Source organism: Anopheles ziemanni, chromosome 2 (genome assembly GCF_943734765.1).
Source record: "Anopheles ziemanni chromosome 2, idAnoZiCoDA_A2_x.2, whole genome shotgun sequence".
In the NCBI taxonomy this organism is placed as follows: domain Eukaryota; kingdom Metazoa; phylum Arthropoda; class Insecta; order Diptera; family Culicidae; genus Anopheles; species Anopheles ziemanni.
The window spans coordinates 42,207,723-42,230,960 of NC_080705.1; the positions used below are offsets into that span (position 1 = coordinate 42,207,723).

General features: G+C 44.8%; 1 protein-coding gene across 1 annotated transcript; it reads right to left on the minus strand.

Moving 5' to 3' along the window:
* Window positions 1-2,741: 2,741 nt before the first annotated feature.
* On the minus strand, window positions 2,742-20,976 carry LOC131293601 (mucin-5AC). Its single transcript, XM_058321680.1, is given in 10 exon segments — window positions 2,742-3,667; window positions 3,670-3,718; window positions 3,720-5,324; window positions 5,397-5,948; window positions 6,038-6,126; window positions 7,061-7,307; window positions 7,372-7,559; window positions 8,494-8,638; window positions 13,207-13,373; window positions 20,683-20,976. Coding segments are annotated over 10 exon segments (4,056 nt in total). The 5' UTR covers window positions 20,771-20,976.
* Between the last annotated feature and the right edge of the window lie 2,262 nt (window positions 20,977-23,238).

The window sequence follows — 23,238 nt, forward strand, 5'->3', positions numbered from 1 at the left end:
AATTATATTAACATTCACGTTGGTTGTTTCTGATACGAAGTACAAGGCTAAGTTTCGATACCATTTTATGTCTCATCTATCTATGCCAGATTTGTATCAGAGTCGGAATAAAACACGAAGCAAGGGTATCACACCGTTAGGAACAAGATGAAGTTTACCCTGTATCATTCTCTCCAGCGAAGTCAACATGCTTCGAAGCCTCTTAGGGGTTTCGGTCTCGTGCACGTTACGTGCAGTTGTAGCGATTTTTGAGCGCACAGGAAACTATACCGCCGCTTGGACACTTGGTACGGAACATGTTAACACAACCACAGAATCCTACAAATATTTCTTTTCTTTTTTACAATTATGCCCTGCTTGTTAACAGCAAACCATTGTTAGGGGTTACAAGTTGCTTGCATAGAGCGTATTTGGTGACAAACTATATAGCAACTGATGCGTACATCGAAGACCGAGCTAAACTACTTCTCCTTCACAAACGTAAAGCCCTCGTGCCCTGGATGGTAGGTGCATGCCAGTAGCTGATATTAATTTTCTTCTATGGGACAGACAGCAGGTTTACCGTGCGCATACGTGAATATGGGATGAGTCAAAGAACCGTTTCTGTGAGCATGATAGGAGAAAGGTACAGCCTAGTGGTAGTAAGTGTTCCGAAAAAGAGAGGGGATGCAGCTGGGAAGTACCGGACGCAATATGGCAGTGCGTAGTAAACAGCGCCAGACGTGTGAGCGTACATTGAATGGATTATTTTATACACTAAACGACCGCCAACCATGAAAACGATTACGCCAATGGATAGCTCTAGCTTGCCGAGTGTTAACAGTAACAGTGATGATTATATGGAATTAATGTACATAAAAGATCAATCAATTTCTCAACTTCTTCCACGGGACAATCTCGCAAGAGGGGAAAGACATGTTGGTCGCGAGAAAATAATATGTTGAATATAAAATCACTCGACTTTTTTGAGGTTGAACACCTGTTACATATCGCTATCAAAAGTTTACTGAACCTCAAAGCGTCACTTGTAAACGTAAAAAAACACATCATCGTGGAGTGTGTAATAAAATATTGGACATATCTGATTAGGTGTTGTAATTGAATTGGACCAAATTTTTATGGAGAATGCTGTTGTCTTGCTCCAGAAATGTAAACGCCGTTTATGAAGAAACAACATAAAGAAACTTTAACCTCATTACAATCAAGAAAACTCATAAACATATTATTTGAAATCTGCTTGTAAAATATTTAGCAAAGGCTTGCATATTAATGTAACGTGACCACATGTAACCACATGTACCTAGGTTAATGCATCGAAAGTATTTGATTTCTCTCGAACTGGGCGCAAAACGGCTTAACCGAACCTTTTTTGGGTGGGAATATTGTCCACCACCGTCCATTGTAATTCAGAACCTCTAAAACCTCATGTCTTTCCCAACCTAGCTCGATAGCAATGCTCCCGAAGCTCACACGCGAAACGGAACAAAATTAAAGGACAATCGGCGGGTTTATCGTTTTGCCAAATCGCTCTTTCTTTACGTGTTTCATCCATCGATTATAATTACTTTGTAACGCAAGTGATTTACGCTGCTAAAGATTCCAAATAGTCTAAACGATTAACGGAGAAGGAGGGCTGCTCATTTAAAAAGAAATTAACAACAAAAACGAACAAACAAAATTTACAAGCTCACTAACTAAAGGTAAATGTTATTATTACTACTTTTTTTTCTTCTTGAACGAACAAATTAACCTTTTCATGTTTGGCTGCCGGAAAGAAATAGAATTATAAAACGCGGTTCATTAGCAGGCTGTTTCCTTTTGCTGGGCCATTGTCTGATTTTTCGCTTGTTCTCAATCGGGGAAGCGTCTACCCTTTCGTCCTTGCATTGTCAAACGCGGCTTTTTACCGATTATTATCAAATAAGCTGACCTATCATCTACTAAGAGCTAGCTAATGCACGAAAAATTTGTATTTACCTTCCGATTACGGGGAATCCTAGGCTACCTCTACCGAATATAAACTGCCATTGCCACGAGTCGTACAATGCGATCTGTTTACATGACATGACTCTGCAACAAAACTAAAAAGCTGCTGACACTAAGGGCTGACCGATGCAAATGGCTGGCTTACTTTCTTTTATCTCCTTCTGCTTTCTCATCTTATCTTGCTTTGCAGTTTCGTCCTTAAGTAAATCGCATCATTCATACGTGCTACTTCTTATCATCCGTATCATTAACAAGAGGTTTATCGAATCACAGCAATGCTTGCTAGAAGAATCTGTTTGTATGTGTGCGTGTGTGTGCAGGTGTGTTTGGGTGTGGTTCGTCTGTAGTCGAATACCCCTCTCGATTGTAAACAGGGACGATTGTTGCACTACAAGCTGGTGGTTCCCGAATACTTGCACTTCCGGTTTGTGTAACTCATATTTAGGCTTTTCCACATCCTTATGCTACTTTCTATGTGTGTATAAATGTAGATATGTATGTGTGTTTGAGGGAGTTTTCGTTTGTGATGTTTGTATAAGCACGTTCATGTTGCGTACAACGCCTGTTTCAAAACAGATCATGTTGCCTTTGTGTTCCGGGAAGATATGATATGATTGGGTACTTGTGTGATGCATGTAACCTAACGAGGTAAATGTATATGTGTGCGTGTGTGTGTGTGTGTGTTTTTGGTGCAAAGTGGGGTCGAAAGGTAGAGAAAAGGTTTAAAGGAACCGAGGGAGCGTTGGGCTTCTCCGTTACTGCGATCGCTTCGACCGATCCTCTCCCAGTAGCTGCCGATCGGATTGCGATCGATTAAGTGTACGGTGGAAGGGTTGTTGGATCGTACGAGTATTGTGGTCGGTGGCGGTGGTGGTAGTAGCGGTGGTAGTGGCGGAAGTGTTTGGCCTCGTCGTAGTGTCTAGGCTTTGTACTGCTACGGGTGCACTGAGGGTACGTTCGATCGAGCGCACGGTGGTCGTACAGCCGCCACCAACGTTCGAAAACGATGACGACGAGGACGAAGATGAAGGGACGGGGGTGGTGGTGGCACTCGAGGCCGCTTGGGAAGGTGTTCGTTTCGGAATTTTCATGGCCGCCCGTAGCTCTTGGCTCAGCTCACGGAATGAAAACGGAGCACAACGGTTGCTTCGGGCAAGGATAGGACTGCACGATCGGGGATCGTTGGCAGGGGTGAGGGATGGTTTTGTCGGCGTCCCCGGAAGGGAAGTAGATGTTGCGCTCGTGGATGGGCGACGATCGAGAATGATTTTGTTCGACGCTTCATCGTCCGCTTTACTGTTGTGCTGCCGATGTTCCAAGTTACCCGTACTATCCCGTTTACTTGACACGCTCGTACCGAGCTCGTTTACAGGAGCGGCCACAAGTTCACCTTTTCGTCCACTCCCAACCGAGCTAACGATGTGATGAAGCAGTTTGTTGCAAAACCGATTTCCTCCACCGCCGCTACCAGTCGGTGGGTTCTCCTTGTTCGTCATCGAAACCGTCATCACGTCACACTTGTCAATTATTTCGAATGAACTCTCGATGCACGTTAGGTTCTCCGCTTCGTCGGACACCTGGTGGTGGGATACCTTTTCCGCCACCGGAGACTGCGGGACGGGGCTAACATCGAAACCAATCCTAACATTGCTTGCCCTCGGTTTCACCACACTACAGCCCCGCTCGGTTTCGCCTCCACCGGACACAACGGTGGTGGTGGTGGGGGTCTGGGGCTGCTGTAGCAGAACTTCCTCAATCGTGGACGGACGGCGAACCACTCGGGGCAGCTCGAGTCGCATCAGATGACCAGGACTCTTGCTCGGCGACTCGTAGCTCAGCTGGTTATCACAAAGAAATGAGTAGTAATCGTTGTCTCGTGTCATGCCGGCTTTACCCTCCGTCGCCGTTCGCTCGCGTCCCTCATCATCAAAGATACCGACGGAAAAGCATGTTTTATCCACGGTAGGACTTTTCGGTATCATGACACCCCCACCGGTGGCCTTACTAGGACCTCCGGTATGCTCGAAGGCACTAGCGAACCCGCCAGTTGCTGTAATCGAACGTAGCTGGACACTTTTTGCAAGTGTCTCCTTAAGGTTCGGATCGCTGCGCATGTTTCTCAACCAGCGAAACTTCATTTTGCTTTTTCCGCTGGAAACTATGCTCCCACCGGCCTTCGACGCTGAACCACTGCCCACGGAAACACCCGAAAGGTTGCTTGCACAGGAACCGTACAAAGCCGCTGCTCCACTTGTCCCCCCACACGCGGTGCTGGTGCTGGTTGTAACCGAATGTTTCAGCTTCAGGGAGCGCTTCTTCTTGCGCTGCATCGCCATCCCGAACCGTCGGAATGGGGAGGAAGATATAAACTTACTTTTTCCACCGTCATCATCACGGGCACCGCTGTTGGGAGCTCGATCTCCTACGACACCACCACTACTGCTACTACTTCCGGCCGCCTTTACCAACCCGGTCGAACCGATCGGAGCAGCGCCCGATCCCTTGGGCGAACGCCGCACCAGCGGAAATGCGAAGCCACCGCTTTTCGAAGGTGATGGGGAAGTTGGTACGCGTTGTTCCGGAACGAGCGGAACAAGCCCGCGCGGTTCGTACACCATTAAAGCGAGCGAGGAATCTCCTGCTTTTGGGGCCGAGGCTGCTACTGGGACTCGTGCTGGTAATTCCCCGGCACCAGCAAGGATAAACGTAGGGGAGACGGAGGACGAGGAGACCGTGCCGTACTCGAGCGGAACAAGCTCACTGGCGGGTTTATGGTGGTGGTTAGGGGTACTATTATCTCGACAGTTTGCGGTCCCACCAACGACAGGATGCTGGTGGGCACTACTACTTTTACTACTGTTACTGTTACTGATAAGGTAGCTACTACTGCGTGTGAGAAGATAGTTCTCGTCGCTGACAAGACAACGGCGCGGGGAAGAGAAAGGAAGGATACTGGACAGTTTGGTGGTGGTGATGGGGGACATGGTGGTCGTAGCTGTCGTCGAGGACACAGCAGCAGCAGTGATGGCGGCTTCGGGCGTCCCTGCCGGTAGTGGTTGTGGTGGTGGTAGTGGTTCGACAGAGCTACTACTACTACAACTACTACTACTGCTACTACCGCTACATTGTTGGTTGGATTTGGTATTGGTTGAGGTGGATAGTGGTGGTGGTGGTGGTGTTGTTGTACTTGAGGAGGTTGTCGTCGTGGCGGTTGTTGTTGTGCTTGAATTCACGGTTGTCGTTGTTGTTGTTGTTGTTGTTGTTGTCGTCGTAGTTGTTCTTGATTTGCACATTGTTTGCGATACTACTGTTTGACACTCACCGGACTCCCATCCTTCCTCCTCTTCCTCCTCTTCCTCTTCATCATCCTCTTCCTTCTCATCGCCTTCCTCGTAATCGTCCTCCTCGACGGAGTCGGTGCCGGAGATTTCCTCCGACGAGCCACCGGAATGGTTCAGCTGTTGGTGCGCCGCCGTCGCCACCACCGTCGTCGATTGCAGCTGTGACGGCGGCTTTGGCTGCTTCTTGTAGTTCACCTTGGACGAGGGTGAGTTCGAGGCGGAGGAGGCTACATCGAACTGCTGGTTTCCGATGTTCCCATAAATGCCACTATCACTGTTCTGCTGCCGCTGTTGTTGGTTGTTGTCCAACGACGGCCGATTGTTGTTCGCCACACCACGGTGGTGAAAGTTGTGCACGGGTTCGTTGTTGAAATTGGCATTATTGGAAAGCTGCAGCTGCTGCTGCTGCTTGGAGGCGTCCACCAGGGCAAGATGGTGTTGTTGTTGCTGTAGATTGTGGTGCTGATGATGATGCCGGTACAGATGATGGTTGTTGGTGGTGCCGTAGGTCTGATTTCCGTCGACCAGGGGCTGCGGTTGCGCCGGCATCAGCTTCCGATTGGCCGCCATGTTTTCCGAGTACTTACCGCTGGCAGGTACCGGTTTGAAAAACACTTGCACCTAGAAATGGCAAGCGAAATTATCAGTACAAAACCCCTTCATCAACAGGCCAAATCCTTTAGTTGTAAGAATCTGAAAAACCAACTTACCTGTTCTGGGCACTTTTTGGTGTTACCTTTATGGGCGTCGTCAATCTCCATCCTATCTAGCGTCAGAACTAACCTTCCCTGGGAATCATCTGTTCAAAAATTGTGATAGAAAATAAGCAATAACAATTTAATTCTCGATGAAAAAAGGATTGAGACAAGAGTTACGGATTACGGACAAGAGTTACGGACTCTTTACTTAAGAGTTATGTTTTATTTAAATAGTTACAATAACGGCATATTCGAAATGATTGAAGTTAGTGATCAAACAAATCTTCAACAACATCTGCAGTGCTTAAACTTAATGTGTGGAATGTTTCAGAATCGATGGTGCAGTATTCGTCGTGTTTTTAGTGTACATAGAACTCCATACAAAAAAGACTAAAATATGTAATAGATACTGTTTAGAGCCTGTAGTAGCTTCCGTGCAATTGTTCTTCCGGTTAAATATCTTTTCTATAGATGATTTAGAATGATTTTAGCGTAAATTTTTAAGTTTCAAAATAGAAGAAAATTGTGTCTTATATTTACGTAGCAATTTTAAGATAAATCTAACGGCATTGGAAACATTACTGTGGAAGGTATAAGAAAAAATAACAACTCTGGGTTTCGGTCAACCACCATAATTTAATTTTGCGCCGGAGCAAGAGTAAAAGAGTTTGTTTAGCCGGTGAAAGTGTCGGAAAGATCAGTGCACAGGATTTTTATATGGATAGATCAAACTTAAACATTTCGAGAGTCCCTTTTGAAATTCGAAAAGAATCGTTCAACCTGATTGGAGTACAGATTAGCCCATCAAGGCATCGGTAAACACATTGACGTTAGATAAGTCATGTAGACATTTAAATTAATAAACAAATTTGAAAAGGTACCAGTAGTAGTGTTTTGAAACCATCGAGATCATTTGTACATCGCACAAAAAGTTGTTTGAAAATTGAATCAAATTTCAATTTTAATCCTTTCTATAACAGTAAAAACAATGTGAATAATCCACGCAAATAAAGGTAATAAGGAATTTATACTTACAGTTCCCCGTCTGCTTCACGAAAAACGTGTTGAACCAGAAATGCCACCGTTTCTCCTTCAGGTTTCGAACCCGCGCAAACTCAACCTTCACATTACCGGTCAGCGGCATGCACGCGTCCAGCACCACCGTCACACACTCGTCAGAGCGCTGGAACTCCGTCAGCGGAAGCGACTCCTTGCTTCCCTTAACCTTAATCGTACCGAACTTGAGCGGCACGTCGGCGGGAATGATGCGCAGTTCGCAGATCTATGAACGTTGGAAAAGACGCGATCAGAATACGAAATTGTATAGGAGTTTGGCAAATACTTACGTAGAGTGTCACATTCTCGTAGCTAAGCTGCTTTCGCAACAGCTGCTCATAGTACTGCACGAACCGCCGTTGGGAGGGAATGGTGACCCCTTTCTGATCCCACGTGCGCTTTTCGGCGTAAAATTTCAGCGCCTGTTCGGCCGTCTGGCAGGCTTTGCTGTACAGCAGGTAGCAGCAAATCATGGTACCTAGAATGGATGATCGAGGATTATTGAAAACAATGTACTAAATTAAAACTGCCAACGTGTAGTGGGCATCCTTTTCTTTTTCTGAACACCTGGGACAAAAGATGGCAATAATTTATTCAGTATCTATTGAAAAGAACAATCGATTTTAAATCCCTCTAGCTCACTTGCCAGTCTAGATTATGCAAGTGAAATTAAACTATCAACTTAAAACCCTTACTATATCGGACGCGGCATCGGACATTCCTAGCGAATGAATATGAAAACCTTCGCTGAGAGAGCAGGAGATTAGTGGCACGAGGCAACAACAACGGAACATTCCTCGCCAAATCGTTGCATAATAAATATTAAACACTCCAATCGCGCCACGCGCATCAAACAAAGATCTCAAACCGGGAAGAAGAAAGAAAAAAGCTCGATCTATCGAATAGATAATCTTCCGCGGTGTGAACGCAACACACGAGCTAATGTTTGCTCTAATGATTGATTACATTTACCTAATTGCGTGCGGGTTAACGATCGATTAGCAAGATCGTAGTGGATAAAGAATGGGAATCTCGTAGAGAGGAGCGCGTTCCCTAGGAATCTATCAAGTTCGATGGCAAACCGTGTCGTGCACGACCAGTAAGTCGTATAAGCACGAGCTGGTGACAGATGTATTCAATGTTCCATAATACTAACAAGGAAATATAAAGGGAGTAATGAAACTGGTTTTACTAAGAAACTCCGAAGGGATAAAGGAATGTTCATGAGCTGCGATGAGGATAGGGAAGTTATGCATCACACTTTAATTGAAAAAGTGGGGAACATTTCCAAATCTATACTATCTCGTAATAATTGATCTGTTACTCTATGCAGATATGTATACATATTTTCACCGTATTTCGATCGCATAACTGCAGCTATGTGCAGGATAAACTAACTCTAAGAAACTCACCCGTACGACCTTTCCCAGCCTTACAGTGGATCGCCACAACGTGTTTGGGATCTTCACACAGAAACCGGTGCACATCCTCGCAAAACTTGTTGATCAGCTCGATGTCCGGTGGGTTGTGGTCTTCGAAGGGATACTCGTTATAGTGCTGAGGAGAGAAATAAAAAATAATTGGTCATTGAATTTTACCATATGGAGCTGGTTAGCCAAAATCTATTTTCGGCTTTTAGTCCAATCTGTTATTTTATTCCCATACAAATATTTAAGAAAAAAGAATAACATAAAGCAGAGCCCGCCTCGCATAAAGATAAGGCCACAAGCGGTAGGTAATGAAACAACTTGAAATTGCATGACAAAACCTCCACCGCTTCCGTACAGATAGGTAACACCTGCGGTAATTAGAACGATCAATCATTTTTCGAGTGCTTGAAGGCGAGGGGAACAACTATTATGAACAGGAAAATGAATAAAATGCAATCACTTGCTACAAATATTAGTGCAAATAGCATGTGCTTCTGCAAGGCTTGTGGGGGAAGCCTGTTAACAACTTCTTTCATTGCTTCCAAGCTAAAAATATCTAAACACAGTTTTTCAACATGTTTTACCACACTTTTTTAGTTCAATATTTTTTGATAAAATTTGCTTGTAACATTTATCAAACTGATGGGTTTTCGAAGGCCAAGCAAAAACTTAGGTTCCCAAAGAATTAGTTTTCAGGTTCCCGGCCTATTCAATTTGCTCAATTGATTTGGTGCTCCGGGATTTTGTGCGAGCTCAGTTCTGACAATTCAATTCCACTTGTACGGCATTAGGCGAAAAAAAATAGTACAGTAAATAATACTACTAAAAAAAATAGTTTTTTAGACTATTAGACTTTACTACAGTTTTTATGTTGCATTCTCACTATTTTATGGGCCGAAAATTTTTTAGAACTGATAACACATGGCTATTACAAATGATAGGCAGTCAACGTCTTAAACTCATAAGCCATTGCTCTCTCTTGATCTAAAAATAATTGTGTGAAAGAAATAATAAGACTTTCTGAGAGGAAATTTTAATATTACAAAAGAACGATCATATTCGATCACTGCATTCCGTACAGTAAATTTCACTGTTCACATAGAAAGACTTTTCTTTCTCAAGCTGTTCTAGGACTGCTATTTGTAAGACTTTTTTCTATACGATATTGCTAAATATATACCGTTTGAATGGCAAAACGTTTAACAGAATTTAACGCTACTCCTAGAACGGTTGTGCATCGATCAACGATAGTGCTATTACCTGAACTACTGTTTGACTTGAGCGCAATTTAAATTGCTCACAAGCACATGGATTGATTAACCGACCGCAATCAACTCGGTAGGTCTCCTTGGAGAAGGGAAAAAAAGTAAACCCCAGCATAGGCCCGGTTACTTCTCCTTCAACAAACGCCGCCGCGTGGGCGGCCCTCAGTCCTCGCTTATAACATGTTATAATCACATCAGCGCGACAATAAGCGCGACGACACGCGGGCAAGCAGCAAAGCAGCGGAGCAGGCAAAACGCGTGAGCAGCAATCAGCTGAACGTCATCGGCCCCCCGTTCCACACCGTTGGTGGAAGGCAGGGAGGGAGGAGAAGACAGAGGAAATGGTGGAAACACCCGGCAGCATCTTGTTCTGCTCCATCGTGCACACTTGCCTTGCATCCATGACATGTGATTTTAAAAGAAAAAATGGTCCCCCGTTTCAAAAAGGCGGAAAATGGAGGACAAGATCCAAGCCGCACACAACACTTGCACTCATGGTTCGTTTCTTCCACCCGCTCCCAATGCTTGTTACGCTTTGCTCAATCACTACCGCAATCTCGGCCCGTTAAAGATCGGGCAAATTTGCATAGTGCAGCACACTGTGATCGCTTGCATAATGCGCTGATGCACATTCTTCTTCGTTGCTTCTAGCTCCACCAAGTGGCTCATGGCCGTGTTTGGGTGGATCGATGGATGGTTTATCCTCAAAACAAAGGAATAGAAAATATGGTAGACAATGTTAAGATGCTGCCATATAAAACACAACTAAGTACAGCTTTAAAATGGTACTAAACTATTCTCGTCTTCTGAAAAACCCCCAAAAGGTGATTAATGTAAACAATTTAATGCTATTTGCCGACACCGCCATTGATGGCTGACGTAGGCCACTCGTGCGGAGGCCCGTGCCGCTCTAGGCTATCGGATGAAACAGTTGGCCGCGGTCGGGTATTTGGTCTAACGAACGAGTCTTTGTTCCAAGAACCTGTCGACTATCAGCACTCGCGACCCCCCTCTACAGGGCTTCCGTACGAACCAACCAAACCAAGGGATCGGAACCACCCAAGGGCAAACCAACCCCTTGGGGAGAGGGTATCTCGGACGACGTCGGGACGAGTACTGATAACGCGTTATGCAATGATGCAGCTCACTGCACCGGTAGAGTTACTGTGATCGTGGATGAGTGAGCTCAGAGTAAAAATATTTTTACAACAAATAACTTTTTGCTGGTGATCCTCGACAAGCAAAGTTTGTCCAGAATCAACAGTTTCTGCACCAAGTCTCTTTCCAACTCGCTGCCCAAAACAAACCCGCTGCCAATCGATACACCTTTGCAATTGCTGCGCACACGTCCGAGAGGAGAAAAACAAACCAAAGGTTTCCAAGGATAAACGATCAATATTTGAAACTGAATTGTTAATTGCTCGGCGTTGTTTTCCGTTCCGCTTCGTTCACTTCGTTTCAAGTGAAGGAAAGTGGCAGCAGCGGCTGGCGTGGGGAGAGTAATTATCCGAGCAGCATGTCCTGTCTGCTTCCCATCTTCCCTTTTTCTGTGAGCTGGAAGGAAGCGCAAGGAGCACGGTCACCTACGCGTCACGGAGACGACGGGGATTTTTCCGCGCTTCGAAGAACAATAATGACGAGCGAAGAAAAATCGCAAGCGGGCGACACTACGCCGTTGGCAACACCAACGGCGAGGGAAGTTTTAGCTTTAGCAACGCAAACTAATCGGAACCACCGGTTTGGGGAAAGGCGGGCGTGGCGGTAGGAAAATTCCTACACCTCGTTTAGGTCGAGAGCAAGGAGTTCTGGGAAGGCGGCACGTGAGCGATACGATATTCATTCCACATGAGCACACGCAATGGAATCAAAGGAGTCCAACCTGCAAAAATACTAAGGCAGCGCTCTGTGAGCTATCGAACAAGACAAACACGACAAACACGACAAAAAAAAACGATCAAATCCATGCAATCGTATGGAGGTGCTCTGTCAACCTGCATCGAACATGTCAGACAAACACGACACAGAACAAAACAGTTTGATTTTGTCGTGCAGGGCTGTATCCCACGGCGAAACTGTTATACCTTGTGTATTCTGCTACCTTGCTGCTTGGATGAATGACAGTTCTTCACGACAATTCACAGAGCACCTTTCCGACAGTGTCGTGTTTGTCTGGTTTGTTGGACTGTTCACAGAGCGCTGCCTAAAGCAACCAAAAAAGGTGCAACCAAGCAATAAATATGCAAATGTATCATCATTTCAAGGCAAAAGTATTAAATCAACCAAAAACGGTTGCAATCAAACAATAAAAAGAACACACTCGAAAACCAGCCTGTGCAAACACACACGAGAGCAAGCGAGTAGTTGAAGCAAGTGGTTGAGTGATCTATCGGGCAAAGATCATCACTCACTGATAGCGCAGGGGCGATCGTCGCGGGTAATGGAGAAGAAACTGCTTCCCATTTCAACCAACCCCCAACCACCCCTTCCCGTCGTTCTCTTCTTCGTCCCGAAATCGGTCGATTGTTAAATCAGCTCTTTATTGCGATAATTGAATGAATTCTACAACACGCTGGCGACGCGCAAAGTGCACCCATTAGCAACAGGCACGAGGGGGCGTAGTTGTTGCTGTGTTGCGCCGCGAGCTATCGAAAGGCGTGAATCTGGCAGGGGCTGCCTTCTAGGCGATACAACTCCATCTTCATCGTTTTTTGTGCAGCCATTTCCCACCCCACTTGCCCAGGCCAGCCGACCGGCTCGTCCAAGTGTTGCTAGACGCCTATTTTAATGCATTATGTGTACCTATCGTCCGGTTGTTGCCCCTCGCGGTGATGCAAGGCGATTTTCATTGCTTAGATCAAACAGTTCCATACTCAATACACCGCAATGCAAGATCTCTCCCCCCCGGTACAGTAGTAGCGTGACGATGTCACGAAGTCATTTAGCAATAAGTTTAAACGGTTAATTAATCCATCCAATAAAGCTGTTTGCAAATAGAGAAATAGTCGCCATTACAAGATGACATCACGGCACTATCGTCTGCCAAATGGTGCGGCGATATTCCATTGCGGTGTTTTAAAAAAGAACCCCGCATGAACCCTTCGGATCCTCAACGGAAAAACGGACACACGATCAATTTTCCTCACACAAACATACACACACCCCTCTGCTCGTATAATTTGCAACTTTTGCGATTGCGGGAAACTGTTGCTAACTGGCCACGCGAAATTAATCATCAGGTAGGCTTTAATTGGCATGATTGGCACGAGACGGCGCAGGCGCTAAAAGCCACAGCAAAAGGCACCCGGTGGAGATGATGTATCGTTGTAAAACGCCAATTGACGGGCATGAGTTTATTTTCAAAGGAGGATATTTTATTTACTAAATTGAAAACCTAGAGCCTATGAACATGTTTAAGCTGCTCGAAACTTACCGGAAACGGTGTCGCGTCGTACGTCCGTTCTGTGCATAGGTTGTACACCTTGTAGTTTTCCGGGTGCTTCTCGTTTAGGAACTTGATGACCTCCTCCCGATTGTTGCGATAGACGGACTCCATCTTGTCCGCCGGGTAGCCCATGGCAATGATATTGTTCTTAATGTCTGCGATGGGGGAGATGAAAATAAAGTTACAATTAAAATGACATTCACCACAGGGCAGCTATTTAAATAAAGCTTTTATTGGAATTTTATTGAGAAACAAAACAGTTGAGTTCAATATCAAAAGTAAAAAGAATACATTTGGATCGGATAACGCACCCTGATTCCGCCTCGATCGCCTGGCGGAACTAAAACCCGAAGGATAAAATGTCTATTATTGCGTGATCAACAAGCATCGATGTCCGATGTAATAATCTTCGCAGCATAATTTCCTAGCGCTGCATATGCGGACCACGAAAATGCTATGTTGTGCAAGAAGCAGACGAAATAGGGAGTAGAGAGAGTGGAAATAAATACCATACCATACCCATACCATAATAATGGGAACAATCTGAGATCATCGCCATTGTCCATCGGTCGAACACAAAAAAAAACTAAAAAAGAGGGAGTGAAATTTTAAAGGCGCATACAACGTGCACAAAAGTGCAACAGAACTGCAACAACGGTAGCGCTGCACTTTGCATCACATTTTATTTAATTGCATCTTCTCGCGCTCCACTTTGTCTCCCATTTTCGTTCTTTCCGTCGTCCGCCAGGGTTTACAGTTCTCAAAACTGCATAATACACAGTAGCACAGTGGAGATGATATAATTTGCATGCTTAATTACCGCTGATTAGCACATAAATGCATACACCCGACCGTGAGTGTGTGTGTGTATGGTGGAACGTGGTGATTTATGGAGGTGCTTCAAAAGTAGGTTGGGGCTTTTTTGAGCACATGCATTAAAAAGTGTTACAAAAAAAACACAACCTAAACAAGGTGCCATTCTCCTCACACCTTCATGGACCAACACACACACACATTCTGCCTCCCTCTCTCTCCCTAACTCAACCGGTTTTCGATGGTGTTGGTGCTTACGTCCGGATAGAACGCAGATCGTTAACATGATTAATGGTCATGTTGCATTACATGATACCGAATGCTACCTTTCCGAAGCAGGTCCCCCCCCCCACCCACGCCAAAACCTCCCGATTTAGCATATGCAAAATTATGTCTTTGGCGAACGAGCCGAGTAAGCAGGCTAATCAAAAAGGGGTGGAAACGCTAATTTGCGCACAACACAGAGTTCACGACGACGGCTCTACACGGCTGTTCTCCGGTGCCGAATCACACAGGTGCAATATATTTCCATCGCCATGCAAACGAGATAGTGTTGTGTGCAGCTCCACCCACCACCCTAGCCTCTCCTCTGCATCGGCACGGGAAAGAAATGCATTTGAAATGCAGATTTGACCTTCCTGATCCACTGATTCCTGTTGCTGCGCTATTCCTCTCGACTGAAGTGTGGGTTCGCTGCAGAGATTGATCGTGCTTTAAATTGGTTTGCCTTTTTGGCGAGCCACGATAAACACAATTTCTGAATGAGTAGCACCACCGTGTTTCCCTCTTTCTCGAACTGTTTTGATAACACAATCGTAACCGACACGCGGAAGTACGAAACGCATGAATGGGTTAATCGAAGAACAGCTTATCAGGGGGAGATAACTAAATAATTGTTTGGAACAAAAAATAATCATGCCAAATGAAACTTTAAAAACCCGAACGATAAATATAAAAAGCGTCCATTACACTCGAACCGCTTGAAACGGAGTACTTTTTACGATCGACGATCGTTCGAGGTAATGTTGCCCGATGAACCGCAATGACAGCTTCAGCTTCAAAAGACTGCTCGCGCCCGGCGATCTATCATCTGCACAACCGACGCATCATGCTCAATTAGCGCTAATTAGAAGAAGGCGCCTCGTCCCTTTATGCGACTACACATTCGCCGCCTAGCTGCTGTGCAAGCAAACGGACTAGAGCGCTAGACATATGGCTGACCAAAGACCGGTTACCAACCGGGTGAAAAAAAGGGAACGAAAACGTGCTAGCTAACCCAGGGATGTCAAACATGCGGCTCGCAACAACATTGGATGTGGCCCGCCACTCCTTTGTAACGTTACATCGAAAGTTTGTATCCTTCTTCGACAACTCCCGCGTCGGTGGGACGTTTGTACAGTCTTGGTTAAGCAATTTAATGTTAAAATAAAAAACCAAAAAAGAACACAACGTAGGGTAAATGTCCAACATAAAATTGGTATTGTATTGGCTTTCGTTTGAAGAGCAAAATATTTTTTGTAAATGGTTTCATGAACTTCGAATTGCAAGAGAACTAAACGAACGTCAATTTAAACAACTTCTATAAGAAAGTGATATACAACATTGATCCACATCACGTCGATATATGGCGGTTGACAAGAGCAAAGGGTTTACACTGATTTTTCGAGGCGAGCGAATAAATAGTGTCCATAGCAAGCAAACGTGATGAACTACAAGAGCATTCTAAATAAAATAATAGATGTGGAGCTATAAGTTAGCTATAGTAATAACACACCTTTACTTTTCTAAAATCTTTACCAAAATGCACAATAGTGTTGAACTGCAACATAGTATATCTAAATAAACTTGAAAGTGTGAAAGTGTAAAACATGATTGTTAGAAATAAAAGCACAATGATAAGAACATATTTTGACCCGCAAACCTATTGTGGGAGGAAATGCGGTCCGCGAGGTCAAACGAGTTTGACATCCCTGATCTAACCAGTCAGCTTGGATGTGGATCAGCCACAGCTGACCAAAAACTATGTCCATCCTCGATACATGATCGGGTTAACAATTTAGTGATCGCTTTCATTACCCCTTCAAGGGCGGTTCTAGTCTACATTCGTGGTTAATTTTGTAATGTAATTGATTATGTTTGTAAAATTTTTATAATTCGTCAAAATAAGCTTCATATTTCATTTATTTCCTATACTACATTGTCATCCAAGAGGAATCGAAATGAAAAACGCGGTTCTAAACGCACTTGCGAGAGCGCCGGAACCACAAGCGCTTCAAACGCGAGCAGTGTTAGGGGTTTTAAAACCGGCTTCGCTGAACGATCGCATAAGAATGAAATAAAAAGTTTTTTTTTTTAAACCCATGAGCAACGATGAAGAAGGGGATGGAGGACTGGTGGAATAGGGACGAATGATGCCACGCGCGCACACGCTTGCACGTGGGTGTGTCTGTGTGTGTCCTTAAGTGAGGAATGATAGAGTATGATAGAGTAACAGGTTTGGCGCAACACATAAACGGTTGCCGTAGTTCGTCCGATTGCAAACACACAACTGCCTTGCGAAGGCCTGGTCTTTGCGAATGCATACAAAACGGCCAGTTGTGGTGCTGGACTTCGAATGGTTTGATAAGTTTCTGGCAGCCGAGGAATAGTTTTTCGTCGCACACAGCCGATTCTATCACTTTGTAAAACACCGTTTTTGTTCTTGTATAGTTATTTTTACTGGCAAAAAAAAAACAGATTCATGAATCTGAATGATTCTTTGCGGTAATCTCTCATCGAAAGATTCATGAATCCCAATGAAGCATGAAACTGATGAAAAGTGATGAGGAACCCTGTTCTTTTTTTTGTTGCATGATCCAAGCTAATGGAAGAATCGTAGAGATTCATGACAGATCCATAAAAGATTAATTAAGGTTTGAAGATTTGAATCCTTAAAGATTCATGAATCCATCTAAATGAATCTTAGGTGAAAGATTCATATGCCGAAAGATTCATTAAGCACAACATTAGCAAAAAATAATTTATGATTGTAATTTTTTTTTATTTGAAAGCTTATGTTCTAGAAAATTATCGGCGGTTTTTGATTGTTATTTTAAATGACATGTTATTTTTCTCAAGTACCCTTTTTTACACTTAGTAGAGCTTATATTCATATACCAAGCTATGATTAAGACTTCATAATGCTACATTCTATAAACAAGAATAAACGTGCAAAACGAAATCTTAAAATCATGTTTCATGCAGCAAATAAGTCATTGGCTTAATGCATACCGATAGTTATATCATTCGCTCTGCTGCTAATATTTACTTCCATCAACTTGTCGCATCTCAAAACGAACGTGCCGTACTGGAGTGGAAGCTCAAGTTTCTGGTCAATCTTGAGGCACGATCGCGGCAGGCGGCAAAAGCGGTGGAAACAGTCAAGTCAGACGCGAATAAGACGTTGTGTCGCTCGCATCAAGGGCAGCAACAACATCAAACACAATAACGATCGATCCACGCCAAGCGAAAAGGAGGGATTGCGACCGAATGCTCACACCGAAACTGACCTAACGAGTGTCCATCATTTGGCCCCCAGAGTGCGGGGAGGGAGGGAGAGGAGGAGGATGGCGCTAGAGAGTGAACAACGGCGGTAGTCATCGACGGGTCAGGTCTGTGACCGATCCTCCCGGTGGCATTGGGACAGAAAGTCGTGGAGGGCAAACGGTCGGCTGAGAAATCTGGTATGAGGAGATGGCATAATATGCTCACATCTTACGCTACCTGTACATGAAACCTTCTACAGTGGCTCGCAGAGCAGTTACGAATTAATCTGAACTCACAGCGAATTAATCTAAACATTAGTCGAAAACAACATAATATTAACACGCATATTTAACTAATATTGGCCAACGAAACAAAACAAACGTAAATGCCAAAACAAGCGTGGCAAAAAATTTTAAGAATGAAAACAAACAAATTATCAAATGAAACGCAGTTCAGCCAGAACATAGCCATATCAACATGACAAAAAATCCCCCCTTTTAATCTGCCCCACTTCAAGGCAAAAATAAACCACGCGCGCCTAGTTTAAGTACGAATGCTTCCTATCGGAACTGTGTGCCACATTATGCGCTACATGATGCGCACAACATGTGAAGCAAATAAACGGACCTCTGGCGACGTCGGTAGTACTACTAGCAGGAAACCGAACGCGTCCAAAGGCACGGCGGCGTATCACTTCTGGTGGTGCTTCTTCGGTGAAAATGCAATAACGTAAACATATGGGCGTAGACCAACCACCACCGCCAACCGCGAACCCTACGCTGATCTCGCACGTACCGCCCGTTTTGGCAACATTGTTGCAAGCGCAATCAGCCACCAGACCTTCGCCAACGGTGTATAACACGATGCCGGCGTGGTATTTTATTAAACAAAACACGCAAATTGACACACGAATGAGAGGTTTGCAATTTATCAACGAGCAGGTCAAAACAAACATCAGTAAACTGTTTGCAATGTTGCAACGATGCATGCTCGTATAAGTACTGATTAAGTTAGCAAAAAACTACTGTAATTTCTCTGTCTTAGAGTTTCCCCGACAAATCCTCCAGAATACCGGAAGAGTGATGGCAATAAGCCATTATCCTGCGGCATGCCACCTTTACAACTCATACATCGTGAAAAACGTAATGCAGACATCCTTTTTTTGTTGCTATTCTTAATTGGAAGGGCCGAGCCAAACCGAACGAATCCAGTCTCGATCTTTACGCAATGAGAAAAGATTATCAAATGGCTGACCCCCGGTATCAACTCGAACACACGTATCAACGGTGATTTATTGGAGGCCAAACAAACGAACCACTCACAATTACGTCATCAGGGACGCGCTGAAATTGATGATCGGTTGTTGTTGGGAAATTACCACCCTGATATTTATTACATGATACATGTAACTATGCTTTTCTTTGTTTGAAAATAAATACACGGGGGGAAATCGATGAAATATAAACCATTTTAAATATGTCGCTATTGCAACTATCAAATTAAAACATAATTCTCATGTTAAGAGTTAAAACCATACTACTCTTTTCTCAATCTCTTTTTCAACGAGCATCGCCGGGACGTCAAGTCAAGCTAGCCTAAAAGATTTGTGTCTAATTGCTGTTGCACTACGTACCGTTTCAAAACCCAATATGTACATTTCGCTTAAGAAATTTCGCAGCAATATCGGTCGAAAGTTTCAAAAAAATACTACCTACTCTACATAATCTAATCTTCACTTTCACTCCCCCGTTTCAAGTTTATGCTTTGTTTTATCACCACATTAAATCACGCAAAAACCGTTGCTATATTTGGTGCAGAGCGTGCAATTTAAAAACACCTAACGAGGAACGCGAGACAGAAAGACTAAATGAAACCAACACACTCGTTATTAGCTTTCAAAATGCATTTTTACTGCCTATCGCGCTGTCGATGGTTGTTTTTTTCTGCTTCTTTTTGTAATATTACCATGAGGCGGCAACTTTGCACGTTTCGTGCTACTTCTTGGGCTAAATATAGCCACCGCGTGTGTATGGATGTGGGTAAGTGTACGAGCACAACAGATGTGCGAAGGTCACCACGAAATGGTAATAGGAAAAAAAATATACCTCAGCCAATGGGGAGGCAATAAAGGGACGACGCCAGAAAAAAAAAACAACAAACGACAGATCCATTTGATTCTCGCCCTGTGCGACGCATTCTTCCAAGACGATGAGTAAAGGAGGGGGAGGGGGGGGTGGTTGGGCGAAATTTTGGTTCCTTTTGGTTAACTAAACAGAAGAAAATTGGTCAATCCATCTGATAAGATGTTAACTGTCCACACGCATGGATTCCTTCAAATATGCCTTTCCTTTTCTCAACCACCATACATCATTCGCACTGTGTTCTAACTCAAGGATATTTGCATCTGAAATGCAAATGAATTACACACATACACACATACCCACACGCGCACACCCTACATACATGTTTCATCCGCGTGGGTTGCGTTAGGTTGATGCGATGCTCTTTTTTTTAATGCATGCAACAACCATTTACACACAGGCGAGCAACGGGGAGGTTCAGGGTCAATGACCTCCTGCGGGGGTGAAGTAATGGCGCTACGATTGTTTTAACGAGCAATTGACTGCTGTTCACATTTGTTACGTCCTTTTTTTATTAATGAGAATCATATGACAAGAAAGAAACAACTCGTAATGAGAACCGTTTTGCTAAATGTGTACAAGTAAGATTACTCAAATGGCGCCAATACCGACTTGGAGCCGTATATAATCAGACTCTACATTCCTGGCTACATGGACAGCTTTAATTTAGATAAAATATAACACACGCTGGCGTAGAAGACCACGCAAGGTCTAATACGTCTGAAATAGTGTGGTGTCTTATGAATCTTTCACATAAGATTCATTAATCTTTTGGAATTCGAATCTTCAAACGTTGATCTTACGAAACCTGAATGAAGCTTTCGTGAATCTTTAACGAACCTTGATGATTCTTTCATTGGCGAGGCAATATTCATTAATCTGTTTGTAGTGTGTAATCGAAATTACACAACTCTAGTCTGAAAAGCCAAGGTCATAAACTTTAAAATTCGTTAATATTGAAATATTAAAAACATGCTCAACTTACACGAAAGGTCCAGATTGTAGCCATCCTCGGTGTACCGCTTCCGCTGCCCGCTGACCTTCTCCCGGATCAGGTTCTGTGGGTTCGTCATGCTCACGTACGCCAAATTTGTCTATCTTTTTTGTTCTTACTCACGACGCGGCCACTTAGCTTCGCTTTTCCCTCCTTTGCTCGACTTCCTCCGGGGAAAACTTTCCACAGTTGACAACAGTCCGCACCAGTTTTCAGTAGACTGACTTTCGACAGAAACAGACGTTTTTAAAACGAAAATGATCACCTTCCTTCCCGCTGCTCCGCTTCCCTGGCCACTTCGCTTTGTAGGTAGCACGGGAAATGGAGGCGAAAAGGTTGATTGTTGTAACCGGTTTCAATGTGCAAGGATACACGGATGGCGCTGCAAATTGCATTTGGCCGGCGTGAGGTAGCCCTTTTTACCGCCTTCCCACGAGAGCGTTTTCCCGTTGTTGCTTCCGAGCTGCGGTTTTGGGAGTCGGGAAAAGAGATGGCAACCGAATTATTGTTGAACACAGTAGTTTTGTTTATTAATTTTTCCCGCTTTCCGTGTGCTTGGAGCTTCCGGATTCAACTCCGAACCCTTGGACGATCACACTCGATCTTGGATCGTTGGATCTTTCCGTGAGATCGGTTCGCTCGGTTGAAGGAAAGGGGGGGAACACACTTGGGACTTTTGTACGTTTTACAGGTGGCAAACAAAAACCGTCCACACAAGACAGCAACACAACAGTGCTAATCAAACCATTGGCCTTTTTCCGTATCGTCTCTCTTTCTCCCTTTCTCTTCGTTTTTATTTTTTGCTTTCCCCCTTTATTCAGTTCAACGATACATCTAACATTTGCACACTTTAAAACCACATCGAAACATCCGCGTGCGGCGACGAACACACGATTGCAGCCGCGAGAAAACCACAATGACGTCACTACGGCGCACGGCTTCTATTTTCACCGCACTCTACGTTTTCATGCAGGCAAATTTTGTTTGATTTGTTCACACTTAGGATAACCCCCGGCCGGCATGTTAGGGGGTTGCTATTATTTCTTTTTTTTCTCTCTCTCCCTAACGGCGTTTTATCGCCAGTCAAATTACGCGCAGCTCAGCGATAATGTTCACCACGTTCGCGACACGTTGCCAACCTGCGCCATTGCCGCCCGGCGTTGGGGTATGAGTGTGTGTCACCCGGAGGAGGGTTGAGGTTAGTCGGTGGGGGGTTGGTTTGCGGCAAGGCGACAGACAGAACGCAAAGAAAAAGCCCTGCTGTCTGCGAGCTTTGCGATAAATGGAATTAAAAAAAAAAAACACACAAATAGCTTAACTCCCCTGAGCTGAGGGGTCGCGTGGTGATAAGGCGCTAGGCAAACACGCCGACACACGCCGTTCGCATACCACAACGTACTGCAATAAATAGCACAAACACAACACCGATAATACGCGGCGCGCACACGGTAACGCGCGAATAGAGAGAGTTTTAGATGTACGAAGAAACGGCACGGAAAACAAAAAATACAGAACGGCAAGAAATAACTTCACTAAAAGCCGGCCCAAACGCAACCAGACGCCATCAATTTGTTACACTTTTTTCCCTTCGATGGTGTGTAAGGTTTCTTCGCCTTTGCTGATCGTGTGATCGAATATCGATCGGTGCGGAAAATGTTTACTTTTTCACTCCATACGCACGAAGCACTTTACTACGGAAATGGAACACTAGGTGATGCTGAGACACTGGAGGAACGAGCAATGTTTAACCTCTGGCCCGTTTGTAGCACGAGAAAGAATGCCTCCCAGCCGGTTCGTGCTGGATGTCCGTAGAATTGGCAGAGCTGCCCGACTCAGTCATCCTTTTGGCCGGTTCAGGCGCGAGACATCCTTGTGACCAACTGAACACTTCAGCATTTTAGCGATTCAATTGTGGCTTCGGTTCTACCCTGCTGTTCAGTCACTACTTAAAAAAAACACAAACATTGATCACAATGTTGGTCGCAACGGTCTCCTCAGGGTATATGAAGTATGGCGCGTCCAGAGAAGCGACCTCCGTCGAAACACACCAGACCCAACACTGACGGTTCCGTGATCCGGGTGTATCCGTTACTCCGATGTATTATCCGGCCAGGAGGGGTGGGCACGCTCACAATGTGCTCCCCAACGGATGATATGGCTCGGACACAAACACATTTACTCGGCACAGACAGATTGAATGCGTTCGCGTCGTGAAGACGAGTTGGCGTTGAGAGTCGCGGAACCGCGATGCCCACGAGCTGCTCTCCCAAGAAGCGCACGACAACACCCAACACACTGTGTGAACGCCGAGGACAACAGCACACACAACACCGGGCCTCCCGAAGGGCTCACTCCTTCTCCCGCACGTACGCCACGTCCCGTGGAAGCATCTTCGCGTTTTTAGGATTACTTCCTTCTTCCGGTGGAACTACCACGCGACCGGCAACACGCCGGAAGCGCCCGCGAAGTCGAGGCGTCACACAGACCAACCGAACCGACCAGAGTAAAATCGGGGCCAAAGAAGAACCACTACACTACACGTGGGGC